The following is a 26,530-nucleotide window of genomic DNA, read 5'->3' as shown; positions in this document are numbered from 1 at the left end:
TGTAATCGGGTGGTGCAGGGTCGTCTTGAATTTAAAGATCCGCCTTATTGCCATGCCTCCGCTCTTTGCGATGCAAATCATCCACCCTTAAGAGCAATGAAACGTTATGTTATGATATATTCATTTGAGACATAAAAAATGAAAAGTGATTTAGAGCTTGAAGGAACACCAATAGATGCGCCGAAACCCTTTCAAACATATAGAACCCTTGGTGGGTGCACGCATTAAACCTTTTCCTCCCCAAAACCGGAAAGAAAAATCAAGTATCTGTGTCTTATTTGTGAAACGAACACTTACTTTGAGTATGTTCAACGCTCTGTGGAGAATGCTACGGGTAATTTTCGCTGGTGCAGCCGGCTTTCCGCTTCTGCATTGTGCGGGTGCCTGCATCCCCTTCGCCTTCCTGCGCTTTCGAGTGCTTTATTCGATAAGAGGAAGTAAGAACCGCGTACATCTCTCCGAGAACGGAAAATTAGGACGGAATACGTTAAACAGAGCTGAATGAAAATGAATTAGCTAGCCCTATCAACGCTGTTCACTGGTCTGAGCCAGCCGCTAACGCAATAGCAACTGTGGAGCACAATTGATGTTATTGTTGAAAATCGAAAATTAATATCGAAGGAGATCACGAAAGAGAGAGAGAGAGAGAGAAAGAATACAGGAATAACAAGCAGGTTAACCAGGACAAATTGTAAATACAAAGAATTGTATTTGATACTAATTCTTTAAACTTACTGACCCGAAATGTTCCTGCAGAAGCAACTGCCGGTGGAGCACGAATAATATTTTATTGGTTACACGTTTTCGATATAACACATAGGCTATGGAGCAATGGCTGCAGTGATTTAAAGCATTGGTTTTTTTTTCGCATTTGCACAAGGTCTTTTTTATGAAGTGCTCGTGAGACGTTGGGCAATGAGCCAGTTCATCTCTGTCGTCTTCGTATCATCACAAGTGAACCGACCTTTGGACAACAATTTTTTTACGTAACGGATTGAACGAAATATATGTAATGGCCGTTCACCTGAGACAACTGCGGGCTGTAGGAGGGGTGGTAAATTGTTACTCGTTGTAGGCGTCGTAAATCGTATTCCTGGCACTTCTGCGGCAACACAATGACCTCAGTGCGGACGTCTATATTCCTCTTTCTACGAACTTGCGGCCACAGTTTCTTACGCAACACTCAGCAGTGTCACCTGCTCTATATTTATCGCGCAGTCTGCGTTGAATTTAGACAAAGACAATGTCTTTGTGCTGTGGGCAATACACTTTACAGAAAAAAAAAACATTACAGCTACTGGCAACGGGCATCTTTTTACATCGTGTGCAGAGTTTTAGAAAATAGAATAAATCTGTGAGGACATGAAAAATAATACCGATAACACCCATGTACAAAGCGACATCACTACAGAGAAGACGTAAAGTTGTGGTGACGCAGCTGCTAAATTTTGTGTCATAAGCTATGCCGGTTGTCATAGTACTGTGATAACAAAAGCCTGCTCCTAACTTTTTTCTAGCCATTACGATATAAACTTGTCATTTTACTTCCAAAAAAGACAAAACGTTTGCACCCTCTTGTACAGTAAAAAATATTGATGCATTCAACAACGCCAGGTTACTTTGATGCTGCTCAGCGCGCCGTTTTAAGCAGGGCCGTCAACTATTTTGAACTCGTTCATACTCGTTTTAGAAGACCAGCTGTTCGAATGACGTCGAGATTTTTGTTGCGAAAGAAAGTGCTGTCTGCAGCCCGATAATTTATATGTTTTGCAGAAAAGAGTAGCTAGATACAAGCTGCGTTAATTTATTTATTGTTTGTTCTGGAAGAATTCCTTGCGCAATATCAATATGCGCGCTCAAGTCGATTTGCAAACCTAATTAACAAATAGCTTTACTCGTACGGAAGTTGACGCTGAGTTTATGAACTTACGGAAACCATATATAAAAGCTCTTATTTGCTTTCCTGCATTAGGAGCGTAAGTCACGTTTCGGGGTTTAGAAATAGCTGCGCCGCCACAGAAGTAATTCATAGTTGACATTTAGTGCTTGTGAAATGCAACACAAGCCGGCATTGCGTTAAGTACCCCTTATGACGTATGAGCAGCATCACTACCATAATTACGGTATATATCACCCGGCTTGGCACAACTAAATAGTACGAGCAATGAGCGCAAGCTTCCCTGCGACATTATATTGCTTGAGCCTCTAGACGTGCAAAACGTTTTCAGGTTTATGCACATGTATGTTTTAATGTAGAACGACTGCGGCGCATAAAGACGAAGTACAAGTGAAGAATGGGACACACACGATTGCTATTGTGTTCCTCTAGTGCTCCGTCATTTTGCGCTACAGTTCCGAATGGTTAGCTTATACCAAGTGGTCCAGTTTTCTCTTTTACTGGACTTTGAAAGTGCAACTAAGACGGGAGGAGGAGGAGGAGGGGTGTTGCTTGCTGCAAGCGTACCTAGCCTTGCAAAAGTTGCCGGCAATTGCTCCGCCTAAACGCCTCCCATCAAACGTGATACAGTATGAAACTCTTCGCTGTCCAGCTAACCATACCAGGCAGCAAAAACAAGTTGACACAGAGACCAATACGTTGCGTGACGACCCATGCGGCTCACACATCACTTCCCAACCGTATATCACGGAAGAACTTTAGGAGGAGCCGAAGCACCTCTTAAATATTCAGTTGTCCCCGCGGGAACAAATAACACTAACATTTGAGTGCGGTGTCCTCTTGCGCTTCAGTTCATCTATTAATATCTTACGCTCTGCTTTAAATTCAGGACGCTTCAGTATGTATAGTGTTCAATATCACCAAGAGCTTGACAATGCACCGACGAGGATGATGGGCCAAGTTCTGTCTTGCACCGCCACGCTGTAGTTTGTGATTACCCTGTAAGCATGCAACATAGAAGCGCGGCATCAGTTTTGCTAAGTCTTTCAAATCCCACAACGTTGATGCGGTGAAGACAACAACAAACGGAAGAGGCTTAAGATGGCCTTCTTCATGTCTCTTTTTGCGTCCTTCGGATCCTTAGTCGTTGCAACTAAGACACTTCCTATGACGCAAGAGGGTTTCGAGCACCTAGCGTTCTAGGTATGGACGAAACCGTCACCTAGTGATTTGTAGCTGTGAGATTACTTTTTCTTTTTGATTATTTTTTTCTTTTTTTAGCTGAGATTACTAATTCTTTTAAACTGAAAGCAGGCAAAGTAGCCTTTGAAGTCGGTGTCAACACTGTTGCATAACCATGAAAAATATTATAGAGGTCCAATGCATTAAATGCTATAAAGCTGTTCACCTCCAGCACCGCGTTTACTGCATGCCAATTACGTGCTTTCGCGGAAACATGGCAAGACTCGGAGAACCCAACCACGTGACTCGCTCTACCGAGGACTACATGTACCAGTAATGATTCAGCTCACTTTGCGAGAAACGCGGAAAGAACGCGGAAAGTAGGACTAGAAAACATCACTTTTGTAAAAAAAAGTTATGTGCTCGTAGGTGTATATTTGTATGTAGCGAGGATACTTCGGTATTCTTCGTTGTTTCACTGTGTAAGTCGGTAGAGAACAGGGCCGGGCACGCATCGGTAATGGTTAGTGCAGATAATTATATATAAGCCGATTAGTTGCATACGTGCTTTCCCGTGTGTGAGCAATTCAGGAAGACATCAGCTACAGCCATGCTAGGCAAAGTTCGTAGAGAAAGCTTCACTTTAAAACCGAAGAAATTGACACAGCAAATTCGTTTTCTAGTGACCTTACAAAGTAGATTGCATGCGCTAATTACACAACGTAGCCAGTCACAGTTCGTTTTGCCTATTAGGTTGTATACTTAAGACTTGTCAACCCGCAAGAGAAACTTGCTCTCAAGAAACGTCACTTTGCATAGCGAAACAATCTATATGTGTTCCGGGAACGTGGGAAAAGTGCGCAGTGTTCTATTTCAAACAAAAGGCAGATTAATTGAAAGGAGACCTTCTTGGCGTATGTTACTGAATGAAACATGATTTCTTCGATGAGCGACGCACTGTCTGCCGCTCCCTTTGCCCGCTTTGTTTCAAACTTGTATTTAATGAGTTGTAGGCAGAGTACGGAGACATCCGTCTATCGACCACCCCTTACACACTAAGCTCTATGCACCGTAAACCCCTTCTCCGCCGGAAAGTAATTTCACTCGTAATCGGATTAAGGCCTCCAGAACGGCTAAATAGGCTAACGAAGTAATGGCTTAGAGAAAAGAAATGAATGATCTAGCTTTGATTTCAAAACTAGCAAGAGTGGTGCAACCTGGTAGGGGAACGAACAGCATAGACAGGAGAATGAAGTGAACTAAAGAAATAAAACGTAAAGATTTCACAACCGAACTGTTTGGTTTGGCTGCGCTGAACGCATCGACTGCCACGATCACACCCGCTGAGAAGGTCGCGATGTAATCTAAGGGGAGTTAGAAACTTGGCACCAGGGGCTCAAAAAAAAAGTGATAAGAAAAGAGGATGTGAGCGGCGACGGAAGCGCGTTTCGGACACTCGCTAACGACCGGCGCCGCTGACGTCGGTGCACGTTGGCGATTCGCCTCAGGGCCACACAAACACGTTCTTCAATCGCCATAGAAACGAGGAGGGCCGCCTATAGAGCGCGACCCACACGAGCGCCTCCAGTTCCGTTCTGGCAGTGCAAGCTGGGAGCTCCAAGGGTTTGAAGTGTTGCGCTAAGCAAACTGTCCGTGGCAGAGGTGGCGGCGGCGACAGAGAGTGCATTCTCAGATTCAACTGCGGCGCCGCCTTCAATTTTTTTTTTTTACCGATTTCGCACAACAGATGGTCAGGGAACGAAGATTGTCCCTCACTTTTGCGTTTGCTTTTCAAGCGTTCGCCAATCTTGTCCCCATACTCACAACTTTTTTCATCTCACTGTCCTTCTCAATAGTTTTTTTCCCGTCGAGTTGAGCTATGTGGACAAAAGGAAATACTTTCTGCATGTTGCTGCTGGAGGCGTATTCACTTGTCCTTGGAGAGTTTACCGAGTTCACCAAGTTAGAAGTTGTTGGCGAAACTTCTCTTTTCAGGGGACGAGTATTGGCCTTGTCATGGCTCTCCAGAACGGCCTTGTATTAATGCTATAACTCGCAGTGACCAACTATTCTTTCTTTCTTTTTCGGGCGTTCTATATATTTGCCCGATGTCTATTTTTGAATAAAGCGGGGCAAGGACATGTCGTCGGGGGTTGAAAACATCGATGGTTATCTGACTCCACATGTCATCAAATTATATATCTGCAGCGGTGGAACGTCTTCAAGCCTTCTTGTTGCGTGACATACACCACGTCCTTAAAATGCGCTCAAACAGTGTGTCTACTGCTTTATATTGAGTGAAAGTGGCTTACAATTAGAGAAAATCAAAATAAAGCCATTGGTGTTCTATAGCAAGATTCTACTCTTACCCTTTGGCCGTTTCTTTTAGAAAAAGTAGCTTCTTTGAGAAGTAAACAGAGGGGGGGGGGGGGGGGGGGGTTGGAGGGAACGAATGTGGAAACGTTCTTTACTTTCTGCTATTTGGTAAAATAATACTTATTTCAGCAACAAATAGTATATTCCGCCCGGTCAAGCTCGAAACCAGGCAAACACTTACGATGCGTAAATTAAGCAAATAAATACCAAGCGATGACGCGAGGTCAAAAGGTGTCGAGTTTCATTCACATTAAAAGGGACCTAAGGCTAAATGCTCCGCAGAATTGTCGGCGACCCGCAGATGTTTGGGTTGGAAAATTGACTCGATCTGCAAAAAGCACGTATTTTTTAACCTTCTGACGCGAGGCATGTTCCCTAAAATTTGTGACGTATGAACCAGAATATAACGGTCTCATTTTACACGAAGAGGCCATGGGGCCATACAGGATGTAAATTCGTCAATGTCCATTTGTAAGTCGCCGATCTCGTCTACCACAGCAAGTATAGCACGGTAAGTGACAAGTACAGCGCTAGCTTAGGAGAGAAGACAAACCAGCATGTCCGTGTCAACATGCCCCTTTGTGCTTAGCCATTTTCGACAGTCGTTCAGGGGCACCGGCACAATGGCGATCGCTCAAAATCATTTAGTTTGCACGAAGTGCAGGTTGCCGAGAGCTGGTAACGTGGTGACGCAATATAACCATGCTGATGTTACAATATCCCCGAGTACCAAGCGTCATTTTGAATTCTACACTGGCTTCAATGGGATTGTGGTGACAGATGCCTTTGAAGCCCTGCTAAAGAAGATTATGAAAATGCGAGCTGCATGCAGGTGGCGAAAAAGGCAGGAAGAGCGATTATAAGGCAGGAATCGCTCGCACATGCTACCAAAATTCGAGAACAAGCTCTGTAGACTGTGTGTGTGTTTTTTTTTTTTTTTGCTAAGTTTGAGTGGCAGAGCATCAGTTTTTTTTTCTGCGATAATCATAGTAAAAACTTGGAGGACGCTTAAGCTTCGCCTTTAAGAGTGTAACGTGATAGCATTCAAAGATCCCTGACTGCTTCTCACGTTTCCCGGCAACTGCAGCGTATGTAACCATAATGTTTACCTGCATATGCTGGCGGCGCATGCTATGCACGAAGGTGAGCTGTCTGGTTCTTTTTTTTTTCTCTTTTTTTTAATTTCCCCGCACGGCGTGATCCGCCGCTGCCGATGATGCGTGGAGGCGAGCGCCATCTGGATGGCGTTGCCGACGCCGACACCGACGCCGGATTTTATGCGACACGGCGCCCTTAACGCTATCGCGTTAGAATCAAAGAGCGACCACAGCAATTAAGCATGTAACATAATTCAGAAAACACGAGAGGCCACAACTCGGACGACACGAGAGCCCGTTCTCTCACGTATTCTCAGTGTTTGTTCTTGAGCGCACGTGGGTTTCGAATGAGTCAGTCGGGAGTGTCCGCGAACGTGTTGTATTACGCAATGTGGTCATCCGCGAGTCTGCTCTCCCACTGTCGCTTCAAAATATACGCTAAAGGATCCCAGTAAGGGTTACAACTTAGGAAAGCGCGAAGAAAAAAAAATCGTAGCTTTTACGACCCCCCTTCGAAGTTATGATCCGGAAAGTTTTATGGGCCCTATATCATAGGCAATTTGGCAGCACGAAGTGCAGCACGCAAAACGACATTTTAGTCTCCTTTACGTTTTTTTTATGACATCCCGCATATATAGGAACTATCTCAGTGGTTAACCCTTCTAATATTTTTACTTTATTTTAATATTAACCCCTCTACGTTTTTTTTTTTTTGTTTTTGTTTTATTTAGTAGGCTCTCGAAGAGGACTGGTATGTAGGGCTGGGTACCGCCAAGGCAGATTTAGTTCAGTGGAACAGAGATATTCCCTGCGTATTTGCAGTCAACGTTAAAGTGGTGGTGCAACCAATCGCCTTCTTTTATTTCTTGGCCAACCATCACAAGTTCCAGCGCGCTTATGCAGGGCACTTAAGACACCTTCAGTGCACCTCGGTGCTCTATTGCACCGACTTGTTCGCTGGGTACAATCTCATTTATAAAGTGGTTCCTGAATCTGCATTTACGATCTTCTGTTCTGTTTATCATCCTACAGTTCTTGCCAGTTTTAGAGCCACAGCATTTTTTTTTCGTTGCACTTTCAACACGCAAACGTATTTAAACCTTTGATGCTGAATAAATGCTGGACTGCGTTTAACTTCATGTCGGGGGAGTTTCGGCAAGACTATGCTTTCCCGTCTTTTTAGTTTGCGCTGACATGAAACGGGATTTCATGCTGGTAATTAAATCACTGAGATTAATGGAATGGCTGATCATAGAAACACGTGTATTTTTGCTGTTGTTGGTGGTGTGTACCTTTACGAGCAGGATAACTCTGTACAGGAAAGTAAAATTCCCCCGAGGCACGTACTGGAACCGAGTCATTGGCTATTCATGAAATGGTCGCCTGGTTTTCACTGCGTTTAAACGTACCTCCCGTCAACTTACCTGCTTTTACGTAACACCAACAGCGTGACGACAACGTTGGTGCACACGGTTAGCGAGCTTCAAAAAACTAGTAAAAAGTGCTGAGCTTAAATTGGAAAATTTTCTTTACATCTTTTTCCCCCCCTAATGTATCTACTTGCCTGAAGGTCATGTTGGGAGCTAATATTCCTTACACTTACACAGGGAAACAACGTACAATATAGACGTTTATAACCTTGCGAACTTCGGGACCCTGAGAACGCAGCGTTGTAGGTAGGTAGGTAAAAACTTTATTTTTGTCCGGCAAGTTAATAGGGTTGGCTTCACCCTGCCTAGGTATCCTGAAATGAACTGAGAGTTGTTGTAGTTAAAGCTCTTCCCTTTTGCAGCAAACTCCGAGCTATAAACGCTATGCCCACTCATCATGTCCCGGTTCTTTAGTAAGAACCAATTACTGGCACTGACAGGCAATATGAATTCTGCGAGATCACTGTCCACACCGGTGTCGCAAATATTATCCCTCTGTGTGCTGCCCTATCGGCATCTGCTGCGCAAACGCAGCATGTCCATTTATAGAACGCAGACAATTTGCGCAATCTCGCCTTGCTACTTGAAAAGTTCTAACCAGGAGAATGAAGTACATTCGGGGAATCGCAGCAAACGGAACTTATAGTTGCAATGTCGACCCTGGTCTTTTCCTCTTTTTTGACGACTCTGCCTTTGGCTCGCTTTTACCGCCTATGATAACAGGATCCTATAACTTGAATGCAGAGTATTTAGTTATACTGATTTCTGTTAAACGCTTGCGAGACCGTGCCATTCCCTTTCAGCACATATGTTACCGCTGGGCAGTCTTCAGTTTTTGCCACCTCGCTCGACGACGAGCTGTGTTGTACGCTCACAACGACAACCAGTCATACGGCACCTTCTAGTAGATTAATAAATTGACATTATTGCCGAGGTTCAGTTTGGCTGTTACTACTTCGTACCTTTCCTCACTAAAGGGTCTGACTCCAACTGTCAAATTCGGCGCCAGACGCACAGTTTCACTATACTAAGCTCGTAACAGCGTTAGGCTCTTCTCAATATACGAACATAAAACTTTTCGCAAAAGACGAGACCCGCTCAAAAGTGCTGTTCCCGTTCTCTACGAGAGTTGCTTCACATTCGACTGCGCACGGTGCGAAGAAAAAAAATGAAAGAAATCTGCGATAGAACACCGAACTCGCGAACACCTGTGTGGCTGTGAACTCGGAGCCCAGTGTTCTGGCACAAGGGACGAAGAGTATAGCCGGTGCGTAAGCCTAGGTTTACGACAGGGCCCGTTTTATTGTCGTGGGAGCAGTGGCATGATTTCTTTCTCCTGCTGGGCTAAACCACTTCTTTTGTTTATGGAAAGACCTCGTTCGCGCTAGATTGCGAGCAACTGATGGAACCGCACATCAGGTTGAACAGGCATGAGCACCTGTTGTCATAAGGCACACTATAGAACACACACTTCATTTATATTACGTGATTCTAGCAATATTAGAATACACAAAGACCACGATCGACCATTCACTATCGTATAAACTGCTAGATAAAAGGCAGAGGGCAGTTCTTTCTGGTTCGCGTGTGTCCTTTATTAACGAAACCGTGAAGCTAAACACTGAATAAAATTAGATTGTTCAATAAGTATTTCAAGACTCTATATTTGTTAATTTAGCGCTTATAGGTTGATTATTAAAGGAGAACACGAAGGTCAAAGTTTCATTGCTTTAAATTTTGTGCCAAAACCTCCGCGCTCGCGCGTCAGCGTGACGTCACGGGTTTCAAAGCATGTTTTTCGTGTTTGAGCCCCTGTCGCAGCGCCGTAGAATTGCTCGAAACTCATTTAAAATACAACGTAGCCAATCTTTGCCGATAAACATTTAACTAGGCCCGAGCAGATGCCCTCAAAATTAGTGACGTCACACCGAACCTGGTGCAGAATCGTCAATACGGCGCCACCATGCACGTGTATTTTGTTTTTGCGTCTTTTCTCGCTTACTAAGGCTCCTCTCACAAACAGAGTCGTTTATTGTGGTATTGTAGAAACATATACTGGTAATACAGATTGGCGTAATCTTCTGTTTAGTTTCCCTCTAACTCCTCGAGAAAGTGGTGCTTTCGAGAGGGGATTGAATCACGATCTGTAGCTGTGTGAGAATCAATTATTTTATTGCGATAGCAATTATATGGACACTCCAAGCGGATTTCTGCCGTCGGCGTCGCCGTGGCCGTTAGGTGCCGTATGCTGTATGTGCGAGTGAAAGCGCGCGAAGGAAACGTGCTTTCACGGGGAGCGAACGCACGGCGGAGTGTAAACGCGACTTCTTCCGTCGCGCAAAAGGCCGTGGCGGGTCGGGAGGGAGGGAGGGGAGGCGACGTTTAGCTACGGCACCAAATGCGTCTTTGTATAAAAACGTTTTCAGGCGAGAAGGTGGTAAAGACTTCCTACGCTGCTCGACGAGTGTCCCGTTCTGATCTCGTCGAAAACCTCCGAGCCGCCGCCAGAGGCACCGGCAACAGTCACCAACGCCGCGCGCGTTCGGTGCGAACGCGGGCAAAACGCCGACGGCGTCGACAACAGTTGGGCTGTACGTTACTGGTACTGCTACATGTCCAAGTTTATACAGCTGATAAAACCACTATCGTTACTCCGTACAGCTCTCTACTAATTTGCTATCGCAATTGATGCTTCGCCTTTCGGGTGAAACTGCGATATTTTTTTTATAAGTTGATTAGAATTTTGTCTGCGGTGTATACGTGCACGTTCAGAAGTGTTCTGAGTAACAGTGGCTAGTTAACTAAAACATAATTCTACATAATATATTAGTTGTGTGGAACACAGTGCAACATTTTTTAAAGACAAAATGGGGTTCCAGTACGTGAAACACCGTTTCATAACAATATATTTGCAAAGTTTATGTGGAACACTAGGTACAATTAGCTAAGTGGGGAAAAAATGTTTTCTCTAATTAGCTAAAAGGAGACTACGAGTCTACAAATAATCCAAGCATCTTACAGGAGTAAAAAGGCATTCATCACAAATCTCTAGCTTTCAATGTTCCTTGCCACTAGGGCTGTGGAACCAGTTTTGTTGTATAAGTCAGCTGGGCTTTCTCTTTTGTTTCTTTAAAGTTTGTTTTTAATACAGTATAATTAGCGTAATACCTTATCTAATCTGCAAAGCTTATGAGTGCGCCTGAAAGTATGGAATTTCACTGGCAATCTCAAGCGCTAGTACCCTATTGAACCAACTTTTTTTTCTATATTTATTTAAAGTGATAACTGTTAAGCATATTTCGGCAAAAAAAAAAAAAAACATCTGCAAGAACTTGCAAGTTTCGTCGTCGTGTTTTCCATGACGGTTTGATCGCAGAGAAAACAGTATCTGTCCACATGCATATATGAATCGATCCCATGTCCGCGGCCTGTGAGCGGTCATCACGTTTGTTTTCAGATCTTGTCATCGTCGTCGATAGTCGTGTCGTCATCACTGTCATCATCATGCCGACGTCATCGTCGCCTATAGCTGTCGTCACAATCATACGATTGTCAGCACCGTTTGTTGCGTCGTTGACATTCTTGTAGTCGTTGTGGTGCAGTTATCGTCGTCCATGTCGTTGAGCTGGTTGCAGCTGTTTTGTGTGGCGCTTCAGGGTTTCCTTCAAACGGTGCTTCATAGCATTTTGCTAGCGCCGACTGCGCCGATACTCTGCAACACGTGCATGAATAAGAACAATAGAGTTTTACCTGAATAGATTTCGCGCGTCTGAGGCAGAAAGCAAAACTAGAGCGACTTCTTTCACAGAATACACGCTGTACCCTATGAACGTAATTTCGTCTCTCTTCCTAAGCACACGGGACTACAGCGCTGCTTGTAGGTTTTATTTTGGCATCACAGTTGTCGCCGCTGAGAAACAGCTTGTAGCGTAATGAAGAATAGTATGGTCCAGCATAAAAGTGTATGCGCATACCATTACCAAAACAACGTTGTCGAAATTCGGGAAGCGGTACTACTGCGATTGTACCTATTCGCAATCTATAGAGCTAAGCCCGCGGTAGTTAGGGGCATCGAGATCTAATTTTAGTTGCCCTCGCGAGTACTGGTTTGTACAAGAAAAGAAAGCAAGCGACGTACGCTGACTATTATATATTACCCAGGATTGTCGAAGTATTAATCGCATCGTTGCAATAGTATATACTGGAGTCATACTGCTATTCAGACGTAGACGTTTCAGAGGTTCTACCTAACCTAACCTAACCTATTCTTTTCTCGTTACAGCAGATGTTCGCTCCCCATAACTCGTAGTAACTGGGTAGTACAAATGGAAGAAATAAGACACAGGTATAGTGTGCATTCGTAGCCTCATGTCAAGAGAATAGGACAGCAGAGTAAATACTGAATTTAGAAACGTAATAACCTAGACCTTTGAGCATAATCTTAAATGCTGATTACCCTCGTCGTTCGCATTCCGCAAGCATTTCTGATGTTCACTGATGTTCATCTAAAGATCACTTGGCTTTTGCCGTTTTTTTTTTTTTTTTTTTTTTTGTATTCAACACCACATCCTTGTCTCATCAGGTTCGCACGGTAAGGAAATGTGAGCTCTCTCCATACAGCATTTGTATAAGTCAGTCTCTAATACACAATCTCATGCAAATATTTTGTCCTTTGATACTGCTGTATACTTACCTTTACATTGATATCCGTCCACACTCGCCGTGGTAGTCCAATGGCCATGGAGTTGCACTGCTGAGCTCAAGGTCGTGGGATCAAATCCCGGCCCCGGCGGCCGCATTTCGATGGGGGCGAAATATAAAAACGCCCGTGTACCCCGCATTGGTCGCACGTTAAAGAACCCCATGTGGTTAAAATTAATTCGCAGTCCTCCACTACAACGAGCCTCATAATCACATCGTGGTTTCGGCCCGTAAAACCACATAATGAAATTTTAATATTCGTCCAATTGTTGTACGCTATCAAATGGCGGTTGTCTCTTTAAATCATTGTTTTGCTGGTGATAAACACTTTTCTTGTTACTTTTAAGGCCTCATTCTCTCTGCGAGAGCTTGATTAAGACGTTAGACTTCGACGGCGTTCGCGCTATCCTCTCGTTCCCACTGTGAGGCATGGCTTCGTCGCTTTTGACTGCATTCTTTCTGCATTGCATGACTGCATTCGTTTGACTGCATTGCCGCGCGACTAGCCACTCGATGCACTTTGAGTGTATTCGCGGGCTTCTTTCATGCTCGGAAAAACACTTTTATGTAGCACCAATTGAACAACGGAAAGCTGTATCGGGGGTTTTTCATGTTGTTCTACAATTTTCTCATTGACACTTTTCATCTATATATAATACTTGAGAAGTTAATTCAATTAATCAAGACTAATTATATAATTAGGCGGTGTGCAAAAAAATAATCCGAGCACCTCCAAGTGACGGCAAACAACATTACCTTGATTCCGTCCCGCTACGTGGTATCTGCATATTTTTCAATCATGGTGAATGATATATGGGACACCGTGTATAGCGTAAGAATGATTTTTTTTTTTGTGAATATGGGTCCAGAAATTTAAGTGACTATAGCTCATGTGAAGTCATTATATCTTATGTTATGCTATGTTATGATATGTTATGTTATGCTTTGTCATGCTATTGCCGTGTTGTGTCGTGATGTCTTGCTTCGTCGGGCTATTCCATGCTATGCCTTGGTACCTCGAGCTATCTTGTGTGGTATGATATGTGTATGGATAGGTGTCTATATCTAAACCGACTTTTTGTTAGTGCGTGCGATATTTGCACATATGCTAACATAAAGTAGGCTGTTTGATTTCCTGCTGCCAATAAAATTATCGAAAAAATATTTCGCCAACCCTTTCGACGTTTCGACAGAGAGCACGCTTTGCTTGGGGAGACCTGAAAGGAAACGATCATTGTCAGCTTAATAAGTGTTATCAACGTAATATGGTAATGTTGAGATACATAGAGCTCTCAAACGTGTACATACGTATTTATATGCGCTGGCAACACTTAAGCGTTGGACAACGAAACATACTACACGCCCATAATGAGTACTCTAAGTATTATAAGATGTAATAAATAAATACACTGGACCAACGCGCCGCGATAGAGACTCGCAGTCTCTGGTCACTGACGTAGAAGCAAATATATATTCTGCTCGGACGCGGCAATCGCATTAACGACGAGCCAGAGAATTAACAGTACGCAGGGGAGATTGGTAGCCACAAAAGCCTGCCGTTGTTTTATTTTTCGAGCTCGATATCTCGCGTCCATACTTGATCGCCTTTGCGGGTAGGCCAAATGCGGAGCACAACGTCAGCGAAGCAAACACAGCGAGGTTCCCTGCCCGTATTGTTCGCAGAAGCGTTCCTGTCAACAATAGGGTTGCGCCAAGGCATTGCGTGATGAAAGAAAACCTATCCTCACTAGACGACACGCATTGACAGGAACAGTGTCGATGACATTTACGTCAACAGGTTCGCACGGCGATTGCGAAACGACTCCTGAGCCCACTCGAATGCTGGATAGCCACCCTACTAATGACTCTTTATGCAAGAAGCGCGCGAAATCGGTTAGTCGGGTGTAGCTGGGCATTGTGCGCGTCCCCGCAGTTGCACTGCCTACAGTGCGCCGGCAAGCACAGGATTATCGAGTGGCAGTAAACAACTCCTTGATGAGATGTCTACGCTTTTTGTTACTGTTTTCCGCCCGAGACCACGTCCATAATGTTCTGATTTATCGGCGACAGCGGCATGTGCTTTCTTTTCACTCAAACTCAACGTACTTATCGGCTTAAAGTTTACCCGTGAAATTTAGTGCGGCGCAACTTTCTCAGAAAGTTATTTCAGGCGCGACCTTCTTTAGAGGGGCGCATCGTCTTTGTCAGCTTTCATGCAAATCACCTTTTCGTGCAGGAAGTGGATTCTGTCCCTACGACCAAATGGTTTTGCTCGCGGACACTTTAAATTAATTGAGGAAGAGATATAGAAGAAGCAAGGAGGATTCGGAAACGTGTGCTCTAGTATCCATACAGCCTGAATTTCCTGGCAAATAGAAACAACGAGCTGATAAAGAAGCTCTCCGAAAGCGAGAGAGAGGTAGAGATACGTGAGATGGGAAAGGCAGGAAGGTTAATCGGAAGGTAGATAGCCAGTTTGCTACCCTGTACTGGGGAAGGGGTAAAGTGCTCACTAATACACCATGCCTAAAAAATCGCATTCACGTATAGGCTCTACATCAATAAATTTGAAAGGGAACTCGAACGCCTCACTGTGTAGTGACTGCGGTTTCCACCGAGGCACGATGCCAGCGAGGTTCCTGCTAGAAATTTTTACGTGCCCCTACGGCGTTTTTCAGGCGAGGTAACTTAAGTGAGGGGGCGAGATACTTCAGGATGACGTCACGGAAGCTGTCATTTTTGAGAAGATTTGGCCGACAACTGAGAGAAGGCTTCGAAGCGTCGTAATCTGCTCTCCGCCGAGGTGACCCACATGGTTTGGATATCTCTAAGTGCTTGTTGACTGTTACAACCGGTCGTATTGAAGGAAAATTTCAACCACTGTGAGCGAAATTTCCAAAATAAGTGCTTTATGTAGCCCATACGGAGCGGCCAAAATGTGGGACTACTAATGATTCCGTGATGTGCTTATATGCGGTTCTTTTGCCATCTTTTTCCACATTACTTCTGTATTTTGTCACTGGTACTGCCGCTACTGATGCGCGTTTGATTTAGTAGTGTGCTTCAACTTGGGCGTCAGCGTTAGGACGGAGCACCCTGTTCATTCTTCCGTTAGAGTTACACGTTATAGCTGCACATAGCAAATGTCCTCGGCACAGTGACACGACTGCATAAGTATACTACCGTAGCAAACAAAACCAAGTCAAATAACTATAATCAGACTAGCTATTCAGACTCGTTATTTCTGTCTAAAACTAGTCTGAAAATAATCAGACTAGTTATTTTTAATATTATACGAGGGTAAAAAGTAAAATTAGCAAACGTAATCATCACTTCTTCGAAGCAAAAATAATAAAGGATACGCATCAAGCGCTTATAATAAAAGGAAAATCTACATCGCCTATAAACAATATATCGCATTTCGTTCAAGTAAGTAGACACGGGCATTGGGTGGTCTTGTTTCTCGGGAGAGCGAGCAAAAAAAAAAAAAAAAAAAAACAAAGAAACTCAGCGATTAAAACAACACTGGTAAGGGGGGCGACGATCTTCTCGCGCATCCTAAAGGGAATTTTAACTTTCGATCGTCACCTCCCGAGGGCGGCGATACATCGGTGTTTTCGGGTGTCCTCGCACTGCGAGTTTGGAAGTGTTTCCGTTTCTTCTTTCCGAGCTCGTTCACTACATAGAAGCCCGAAGCCACTTTTCTTGTCTCCTGCGTCAAAAGCGTCTTGAGAAAAAGCAACGAACTCTACCATAAAGAATGGCTTCCGAAGACAACGTTACCGCCGAAAGGCGCGACCTCTGCAATGCGGTCGCTTCGCAAACACATTGAGTTTTTTTTTTTTTTTTTTTTCTCGGGAACAACAACATTCGGTGTAGGTAGAGAAAAGAAAATCGAAGGGGAGGGCGCAGGGAGGGAGAAGCTTGGTAGATGGTCTTAGAGGCGGCGTTTATTACGAGAGGCGTTCGAGACCAGAAGAGGAATGTATGAGAGATTGAGTTGGCGTTGAAGAATGCTCACGATGCCGATTGATGAAGAAAGAAAGGAAGAAAGGAGCGGTGCGAACGAACGCTGATCGGATGTACGAAGCAATAACTGACAAAAAGTGTTTTCATTTTTTTTTCTTTAGACTAGTACTGATGTTCTTCCACCAAGAAGTTCGCGTTGCTTCTAGTTCATTTTCGTTGTTATGTTGGCATATAGGTTAAGCGAAGGAGCCCTGGGCTTCCTAAACAGCAATTGTCGTCGATATTCCACTTACGCTCGCGCTGATGCAAACTTTGGGGCAACAAATACTAGCGAAAATAGCAGTGAAAACAAAATTGCCAGAATTATGTGGCTTTTAAAATCATTTAACATTCGCACCAATGATCTCACCTTTGCGCGAAACTGCCGCAATCCTGTACAATATGCACCAACGACGGCACCGCTGTTACAGTGAAGACAGCGGAGGCATGAAGACGACGAAGGCTTCACAGAGTGAACGACCGACGGACGAACAATGAAAAACCATTTCCGAGCTCATAATATCTGCTCACAGTGGACAAAGAATATCACCAGTGCACGCGGTTCAAACTATTGGCAGGGGACATGAGTCAACCTTTGAGAGACATCGTCACGATTGCGCCTGTGATGACGGTCTGATACCACAGTTTGACGCGCCAAAAGTACGATATGATTATCAGGCATACAATGGAGGGGGAGGGGTGGATTAATTTTGAGCACTTGGGGTTGTATTTTTGTATTTTCGAATTCCGCCGGCACAGGAGTTCGGCCTCCGCGGCAGGGATCGATCTCTCGACCTCTCGTGCCCAGTTGTAAATAACCACGGGGTTACCGCCGCGGGAACAGAACATGTTGCATAGGATAGCAGTATCAGAGCATGGCAACAAACGCCGTGGCCTGAAGGACCGAATGATTGTCGAACTAATAAAATTTAAAAAAAATAAGAGACAGTGGATTTTGTGAAAGTGCTCACTCATTAGGAATAGCGCCTATTAATAGACACTCGTTAAAACTACTAAAACAGATTGTACGGCAGGCGTTGTAGGTATAGAAACACATTTCGTGCCTTGCGCATCGTTTCCTTCGCGTACCGTGCGTTAGGTGAATTTCAAATTAGCATCACGAAACAGAGACACATTACAATGGGTGACAGCTCGTTAAAACGCACGCATTCATCTCCAGTAGGCGCCCACGCATGACCAGCCATCAGAGCGTAGGTGTATATAATGTTTGAGACGATGACTGTGGAGCAAGCTCGGCCACTCTCTTGCAGAGCAGGTATGAAGAAAATTGGGTAGGCTATCATATAATTAGCCCACAGTGCCTAAACGACCACCTGAACCACTTGGGTGCGTCATAAAAACCGCAGATGAGAGTGCGCACGGCCCAAGTAACGAGGGGTTAACTGATCCTTAATTTGCTATTAAGCCTACCCCCCTCCCCCTACCCGGCTCACCAAAAGAACGCCTTCTTTTTCGCCCAAAGGAATAAAGCTCTATTGATGTGTTTGCGTGCGCAGATGTGTTGGGCGTAGGCGGAGGGAGCTACGTGATGCATGAGTGCGTTTGTCAATGCATGCGAACGGCAAAACAATGCACTGGTCCACTCACCTCTCATGATTTTTGGTATTTTCTGTTTCAATTAAATTACAGCGCTGAAGATGGCACAGCCCTTCACGTTCTCGAGGTTGCCAGACGCTGAGACGGACGCGCTTTTGTGCACGTCAAGTGTTCTGTAAAATGAATGCTTCGGCATCGCGCATAATTCACGGGAAGATGCTTATCGGACAGCTTATTCATTAGGAAGCCCTTATGCGCAGGCATCTTTTCCGCGCTGGCTTGAAGGACGCGAGACTGCCTGTGTGAGGCCGAAAACCTTCGCAGCGATAGGGAAACGAGATAAGAAAGTTGGTAAGAAGCGCTTATTAGGCATCGCTTCGCTCACCCGCCTGGCGTGCTTTCTAAACAGCTCAATATCAGCTTTAACAATCTTTTTGTTTTCCTCCGCATTGATGTTACAATAGTGCATAACATGCCTTTTATATATTTAAGGTGCCTGTCTTTAACGTGCCAAATTCCGGAGTAGTCGGTAGTAATCAAAAATATAAAATACCGCACAAGAAACAGACTTTAATTACATCCATTGTGATAGTAAACTTTTTGTAGCAAGCACAACTTTACTGGACATCGGCCATAAACAGAAGGCGCGAAAGGAAGAAGCAGACGAAGTGTATTCTTAGGCTCGTCTGGTTTGCCCTTAGGAGAATGGATAAACCGCGGTGTACTCACTGTCGCTGACGTTCAATTGAAGTGCGGGGTTTCACCTCGCCGGACTCAACAGTGAGTCGTGACGGAAGCCGTAGTCGAGGATTCCGGAGTAACGTTTACCCCCTGGTGCTATTTAATGTGATCCAAAATCACGGTATATGAGCGTTTTTGTATCTAATGGCCATACAAACCGGCCGCCGTGACAGAGCATCGAAGCATAGACCGTGTGCTCAGAAGCACAATGCCATATAGTCACTGAGACACCAAGGCATGGTCCCCGACTTCAAGTACCTTTCCTTGCATTCTTCTAGACTTGTCCGTTCGAACATACAATGGATAGAGATTGTGCAGGTGAAAGTTGCTAGCAAATCTGTTGGAGTACACTTTCCAGAGACTTTCATATAGGTACCTTTCAGAAAGTGTACATACATTAGCCGACCCGATGTCGACATGCTATATAGCATGTGGTCATAAGCCCACAAGCTGTATACACCTAATAGTATACACACTTTATAGTACACTTGTAGTCTTTTTCAAGAACTGCTGAAATACCTATGTGAGCATGTGCTACCATATTACCGGATAAAAGCGATACGGAGATAACAAGGAGAAAAAGTACGGGGAATAAACGCTATCAGCACGCAAGCACGAAGGAACGCATCACGTCTTAGTCACTCAGGCTATAGTCGACTTCGTAGATTGTGCGCGACAACACAGTTGGATGGCCACGCGAAGACATCGTTGCTAGGGAACGGATTTTTTCTCATTAAACATAATCACCGTAGCTTCTGCACTCTTCAATGCCTTCATCGTCGGTAACCTCAGGACGTTTCACACATGCACCTGAATTGTTTCAGAACATCCAGAAAGGCGCGCCCATCAGCTTGTTTGCGACTTAAAACTAAGCATCTCGCTGGAAACATCCGCTTATTGGCCGAAATAAATATTGCTGTCTGCTATGGTTGCGGCATGGTTATCACTTAAGCATTACATCAGTGCCTTCGTACAAAGTTTATCATTCTTGTACAGGGTCGTCCACTCTTAGTACGAACACGGCGCCGCGTGGCCGTGCTCCGTGGAGCGCCAGCGCACATGGCGCGGCCGCGCATCGAAGCTAAGCGACGCAAGCGCACAGAGGCTTGGAGGTGGGTCTTCGTGTCGTCTGCTAAAGCGCGCGAGCGAGCCGTGTTTGTGCCGCCTGTTGTCTGCTATAAAGCACGGCGCGCTCGCGCACTTTAGCAGACGACACGAAACACCGCCTCCAAGCCCCTGTGCGCCTGCGCCGCTTAGCTTCGATGCGCGGCCGCGCCATGTGCGCTGGCGCTCCGCGGAGCGTGGCCACGCGGCGCCGTGTTCGTACTAAGAGTGGACGACCCTGTACATCGGCCGCGTACCCTCCAAAGAAACGCACGGTCTCAGGGGCCATCGATGATTTCTGCTAGCGATTGATCTAATTAACTCTTTTTTTAACTGGAGGAAACCGAACATTTTGTGCTCCATGTTCGCTTATAGTATGGGCCTCTTTTCTGTCAAACTTAAATAAATCACAGCCATCTTAAGTGCTATGTGTCTATGGGTCATAACAAGTTGTTTCATCCAATTTAATAAATATCGGCTCACCCATCCCTTTGATTTCCGAGCTGGACGGTAGCGGAGGCGCGGCATTGCGCAGAGCAGAAAGGCTCTTAACTGATGCACCGTTTTGCCGCTTTGCTGCATGTGTTTCAGTTATTATACATGTGATAAAGCTTGACTTTCTAGTCAAGATCTGTCGCTCGTTAATATGCAATATGCCGTATAATGCTGCCCTCTCGACACACTTCATTGCATGTAACTTAATGGCTTCGACAGAGTGCCCGTTTTCGCATGCAGACTTATATTATGTTATCATTAGGATACGAACTTGTAGAAAATGTTGACGCCTTTGTGTTGCGCTGGTTACTACTCGTCGGAGGACTCAGCAAACTTTAAAGCACGAAGAGCACTGAAAAAGCTGGTGACGGTCTAAGAGCACGAACACATTAAAGGTTCCGGACACGAGTTAAAAAGGGAGAACGGACAAGAGCACAATTACCTGCATATAAAAACATGCGCGTTTCCATAAACAAGCGAAGGCACTGGAAAATGTCAAAGGAAACGTGCATTAATTTAGAGTTGCAGACGAGACGAGCAATTCAACTACGGAGAGCGATCATTCTTAAGCTCTATGCAATTTTTCCAATGTCCCCTGTTGCAGGTACCATAATTCTAATCCTCGTGCTGGATTGTTCAGAAAGGCTGACATTACTTGCACAAGAAATCACAGCACAATTTAAACTAACAAACAGAAATTCACTAATTAACTTGTAATTTAAAACATTACGGCATGTATGGCAATTTACGAATCGTAGCCGGTGAGATTGCAAGGCGTATCCACTTGGAATGAATTTACAGAATGGCACCAGTTTGGAGATATTCGCCATCAAAGTCGTCGTAAAAATGCCCTGTTGTTCCACTTACTTCTTTACAAAAACGTTCTTTTATGCATTGAAGTGCAAAACTATATTAGAACGGCCGTGTATTTCGATTTTCCCACACTTTGGGAAATATTATCTCAAAACTGGTGTACCTCTGCAAATTCATTTCAAGTGGAGACGTCTTGCAAACTCCCCTGCTGTTGTACGCAAATTTCAATATGAGCCGTAAAGTAATAAATTCATAAGTTATTTAGTGAACTTTGGTTAATTTGTTGAATATGTGTTGATTTTTCGTGCTAGTAATGTCCCCCTCGTCGAATAATACGGCTCAAGGCCAAGAATTATGCTATCTGCCACAGGCAATGTTGAAAATTTCCGTCAATCTAAAAAAAAAATGATCACCCCATATAGTAGACAAATACATGCCATAACGCATACTATATCCCATTTCTATTATAAAAACCAATATAAACGTGCGTGACGCATACGATACGGAGCGCGCATATAGAAATTTGTAGCAGTTTGCTCATACACGAAGTTGAATAAAAAGCTATCTCTTAATGTTTACTAAAGAAACCTGACAGTTTTGCCTAAAGGGCGAAGCATTGACAGCCATAACAAGGCTTAGCACTGCGCTTGAACTTCTCGAATGGTGTCGACGCGACGCAGCACGCAAGGCAAACTGCTACCACGCAGCAGAAACAGCGCCCCGGCAGCTACCAGGCGCCTCACAATGCTGGCTGATGAAGAGCGTGAAGAGGAGCACGATGTCGTTGCAGGAATTGCACCTCGATGGCGCGTGAGATGAGAGCCACAATTAAACCGTCGGCGTTAGTCAGCGTGTAGTAAATTATTAGGTAACGTTAATTTCACGTTTAGAGTCTTTTCCGCTCAGATCAGTGTACACACACAGCAACTCGGTAAGAATGATAGCGCAGCTTATAATGCGCGTGCGCGTAACGCTCATACCTGCAGCGGAAGACAGAACGCTGCCCTGTCTCTACAACCGAGCCGATTTAGCGGAGTGTTGATGGCGTGTCCACGCCGCTTCGTCGTTTTTGCAGCCAAACGCACTCCGCCTCTCAGGAGACCCTCTAACTCTTCGCAAGCTAGCCGCGCATGCGCCGTCTATAGACGGACTGCACGACGATGGCGTCGGTGGCATGGATGTGTCTCGAGCGTCTGGGTTACTTATAATGTAATAAAACAGAGACCTACAAAGGCACAAACGCTCTTTTTCGAATCCGGATGTATTCCTTGAGACAGGTACTTTTTTTTTTTCAGTGAAAAAAGCCGACGCTCACACAATGCTGTCGCGAGAACTGAAGAAGGAGGTGGTGCATATTATTTTCTGTGGGGCTTCTAGGGAGTTGTGGACTGGCAGCACATTTAATTCTTTATTCTTGAATTAACTGTCTTCACGTTGTTGCTTTTTTTTCAAATTTAGTAGGGCTCGTTATTTCGCGAGATTTCAATATTTGGACTATGTTTAGTTTGCGTGATCCACTGAAGCACTTATAATTCTGTGTTAAACATACACGGTCGTCCCGTGAACTCATATTTTATCTTTTGATTTCTCGATTTCCAATATTTTCAGCGTGTATTATGACGATGATATCGGTATAGCAGGAAGCCCATCGAAAACTATTTTTCCATGTCCTTTGTTACTTGGAGAGCAAACACAGGTAGTTGATATTTCTGGTGTAGAATAAGTGGAAGTGAAATTTTATAGGACGTATAACACGTAGAACTGGCATATAATTGCGATAGAATGTGCGCCACAGAAAGCAAAATGCCGTCAGGGTGACAGAGAATTATACAACGTGATGAAATTGGCAAATTGACAGGCAAAGAATAGAATGAGCTAACGCATGCCTGGTATGTGGTGTTCATTGGGATAGGCGATTTCGTAACAGTGATCCTAAACACACCGATGAAGATCACTACGAATAAAACAAAAATCAATACTCCCAGTTTCACACCCCCTCAGGTATAGAAGCTGATTAGTTCTGGCCATCATGATCCAGACAACCCGGCACACTGCATTTTAATATCTCTACGTCCACGAGGCATTGAAAAAGGAAACGCGTTTGCTTGTGCCGCGAACGAGTGTGTAATTCGGGCCGTTTGCGCTGCTCCACGCAGGAGGTTTGCCTGCAGCCCGTTGCAGTTGCTGAGACCCGCCCTGGCCGCCAGCCTGGCCCTGTGGCTGCTTCTGCTGCTCGCCGCCAGCGAGCACTGTCGCGCCGACGAGGCGCCGATGGGCGCCGTCTCTTCAACCGGGGGCGGTGGCGTGCTACCCCTGCAACATCACTCGAGCGACAAACGCGCGGCTCCACGGCCACTGTACGGGTTCGGCCTCGGCAAGCGATCCCCATTGCTGCTGATGGCCGACGAGTCACCAGTGGACGCGGATATCGACGAAGACGAGGACGACGATGCGATGGCCGAGGCTGCGGCTGCGTCCAGGACCGGAGGCTATCTTGACAAGCGCGGTCCCCGCGAGCCATTGCGCTACGGATTCGGCCTGGGAAAACGCAGGAGCGGTCAGGAGCGCGAGTACGCGCCCTTCGACCAGGAGAAGCGTGAGCGGCATCGCTTCAGCTTCGGGCTCGGCAAGCGGGACAAGAAGTCCAAGTTGGAAGACTTCATGAAGCGCAGGTACAACTTCGGCCTGGGCAAGCGCGGCATCTACGGCGACGCCGACGTGGGCGAGCGCTGGAAGAGGAGCTTTTAAGTAAACGGCGCGCACACGCCAGCGCACACACCCCACACCCCCCCACCGACACTCGGCGTCCGTCTCCCTCCCCGTGTGGCCCCGGGGAGGAAAAAAAAAGAATCAATCACTGGGAGAAAGAAACCGACAGAGCACGCGGCATGTCCCGCTGTTCTGCCCTATTCATTCCTCGAATGAAGTTACCCAATCGCCCTGTTACCCTCCTCTCCTCTTTGCTCCTCCTCCCGTTCGCAAAACACGCGTCGGCCGGCGGGCCTTGTTAGGCCTGCCTAAGCCTAACTGGTAAGCCTAACGGGCAAGCCTAACTGGCAAGCGTAACCCTGTTGCTCGTTGAGACGACACTGTTGAAAATAGAATAAAAAAGAATGTTAAAGAGGAACGATAACGACGAAAAGTACTCAAGAAGCTTTAGCCCGGGGCTCGACCATCTCCACCGAGCTTCGTCGGCCCTGTGAACCTGTGCAGACGTCTCCCCTCTTCTTGTTCTCGCTCTGAGTTCCAGCTCTTAAGAGTCATGAACTTTTGTTCGTTGGAGTCCGTTCTGCCTTGTTGCGCAGTAGTTTTGATGCAAATACGAGAACGGTGCATGCGCAGCGACGCCATAGTGACACAGTCGCATGTCCTCGTCGCTATGATCAATGTGTACTGCTCACAGCCCGCTAGGCTGTGGACGATGTTGCCGTGTGGGCGAATCAATAAACCATGACATCGACATCGAGAAAACAGAGGAAGACCAGTCTGTGGGAGTCAGTGTGTCTGTCAGTGTGTAATAAAAAATGCTCAAAGCCAACATTCATTTTTTTGGTGAGAACTATATTAAGAGGGTCATCATACTGCGATAGGACTGATGGTAGCTGAGTTACCGAATGTTACGGACAGTAATATGTAGCAATCGGATATCATTGGCTTCACTACCCAGTAGTAATACCTAGGGCTGCGCTTACCAAGGTAGGAAAGAAAATACCACTACCGAGGTTTATATAGCCCCAACCACACAAAACGTTCATGCCTTGATTGAATAAAACCGTATATTCAAAACATACAGTCTTCTCTCTACGAAAGCCGGTGACAATATGATTGGAATACGCATCGCCAAATAATATGACAGTATATTTTTGTGAAGAGTTGTAGTCTCTGTTTTTTGTTAGATGAGACAGATGTATGTTAACAGAGAAGTGAAAGAATGTACGTTGGTCGCCCTTTGTTGGCCCGGTTCACCGGAATCTGGCGATAAGATTGAACTGGGGCATTACTTATCGAAACTGAAATGATAGCATCGTTAAAAACGTGAAGACACTAAAGTAGAAGCAACTCCTGTAGGTAAACATTCACACCAGTAAATACACATGTCCTGGTAATTAGCCTTAAAAGAGAAAAATTCAATTATAACTAGTGGTACTTATATGTATTATTGCGAGTAAAGCAGGAAATGCGGTACTGCCTTCTAATGGGGCAAGCCTTTGTAGTTAAAGGTAATTGCTCAGAAAGCTAACGGGGCAAAGCCTGGGCAAACTACCAATACTCTGTAATAATCGTAAGCCAATAGCAAATATTTGTTATAAACAAGTTAGGAGATAATGTGTATGTAATGGAGTAGAATGGATCAGTCTTCTCACCGTGACCGTAGCACCTAGCAGTACACTTGTGCAAAATATATAGCTTAAAATGAACTCGTAAAAATAAGCCCACTTGTAAGTCTCAATGAAAGAAGCAGTAAGCATACGATGAAACAAGTCGAAGCCTAGAATGTGTAGCGGATCATGACAGAATGAACTTACGGAATTCAAATCATATGTGCGAAAGACAGCTTATATCCTTCTCATTCTTTGAAAAGTTGAATTTTGGTGCTTCAATCCCAGAGACATGACTATCGCATTTGTTGAATAATAAGGTTGAATAAGATTTAAATTACGTTCTTTATGTCAATATCCTGTATGCGGAGTTTGGTCTGAATGTAAATAAATGTTTTGCGGCCAGTCAAAATAAACTTGTGGCTTTGCATCAGTGTGACGTATGTGTTGTATCAGCTTCACGTGTAGCGCGATGACGCAGTACTCGAGCTAGAATTGGGATAAAGAAATGGCGGCCCTTATTTTGCGCAGATTCATTTGCTTGTGGTGACGTTAGCTGAAGTGCAATCATGACTTCCTGAGATATCAATAAAGGTACGTGAGAACCATGTCTCCAACGCAAGAGTAGTCAATAACTTCACTGGATTACTACGAAAAAAAAAAAACTATTTTGAAAGGCTAGCGAATGCACTGTTTCCACGAAAACCGTTCTCGGAGGAACACACAGACTGAAATACAAAGCAAGAAATTAAATTATGGGGTTTTACGTGCCAGAACCACGATCTGATTATGATGAACGCCATAGTGCGG

At 44.9% G+C, this 26,530-nt stretch overlaps 1 protein-coding gene across 1 annotated transcript in view; it reads left to right on the top strand.

The window, feature by feature from the left end:
- The window catches only part of LOC119450308 (helicostatins), a 139,678-nt gene extending 113,376 nt beyond the window's left edge, over positions 1-26,302 (top strand). The window contains exon 2 of the mRNA XM_037713729.2: positions 23,558-26,302. Within this exon, the coding sequence (XP_037569657.1) occupies positions 23,558-24,149 (592 nt within the window). The 3' untranslated portion in view covers positions 24,150-26,302. The remainder of the gene's footprint in view (positions 1-23,557) is intronic.
- The last annotated feature ends 228 nt before the right edge of the window (positions 26,303-26,530 follow it).

Source organism: Dermacentor silvarum, chromosome 4 (genome assembly GCF_013339745.2).
Source record: "Dermacentor silvarum isolate Dsil-2018 chromosome 4, BIME_Dsil_1.4, whole genome shotgun sequence".
Classification (NCBI taxonomy): Eukaryota; Metazoa; Arthropoda; class Arachnida; order Ixodida; family Ixodidae; genus Dermacentor; species Dermacentor silvarum.
The sequence above is the reverse complement of the archived record's forward strand: the minus strand, read 5'-3'. Positions and strand labels throughout refer to the sequence as shown.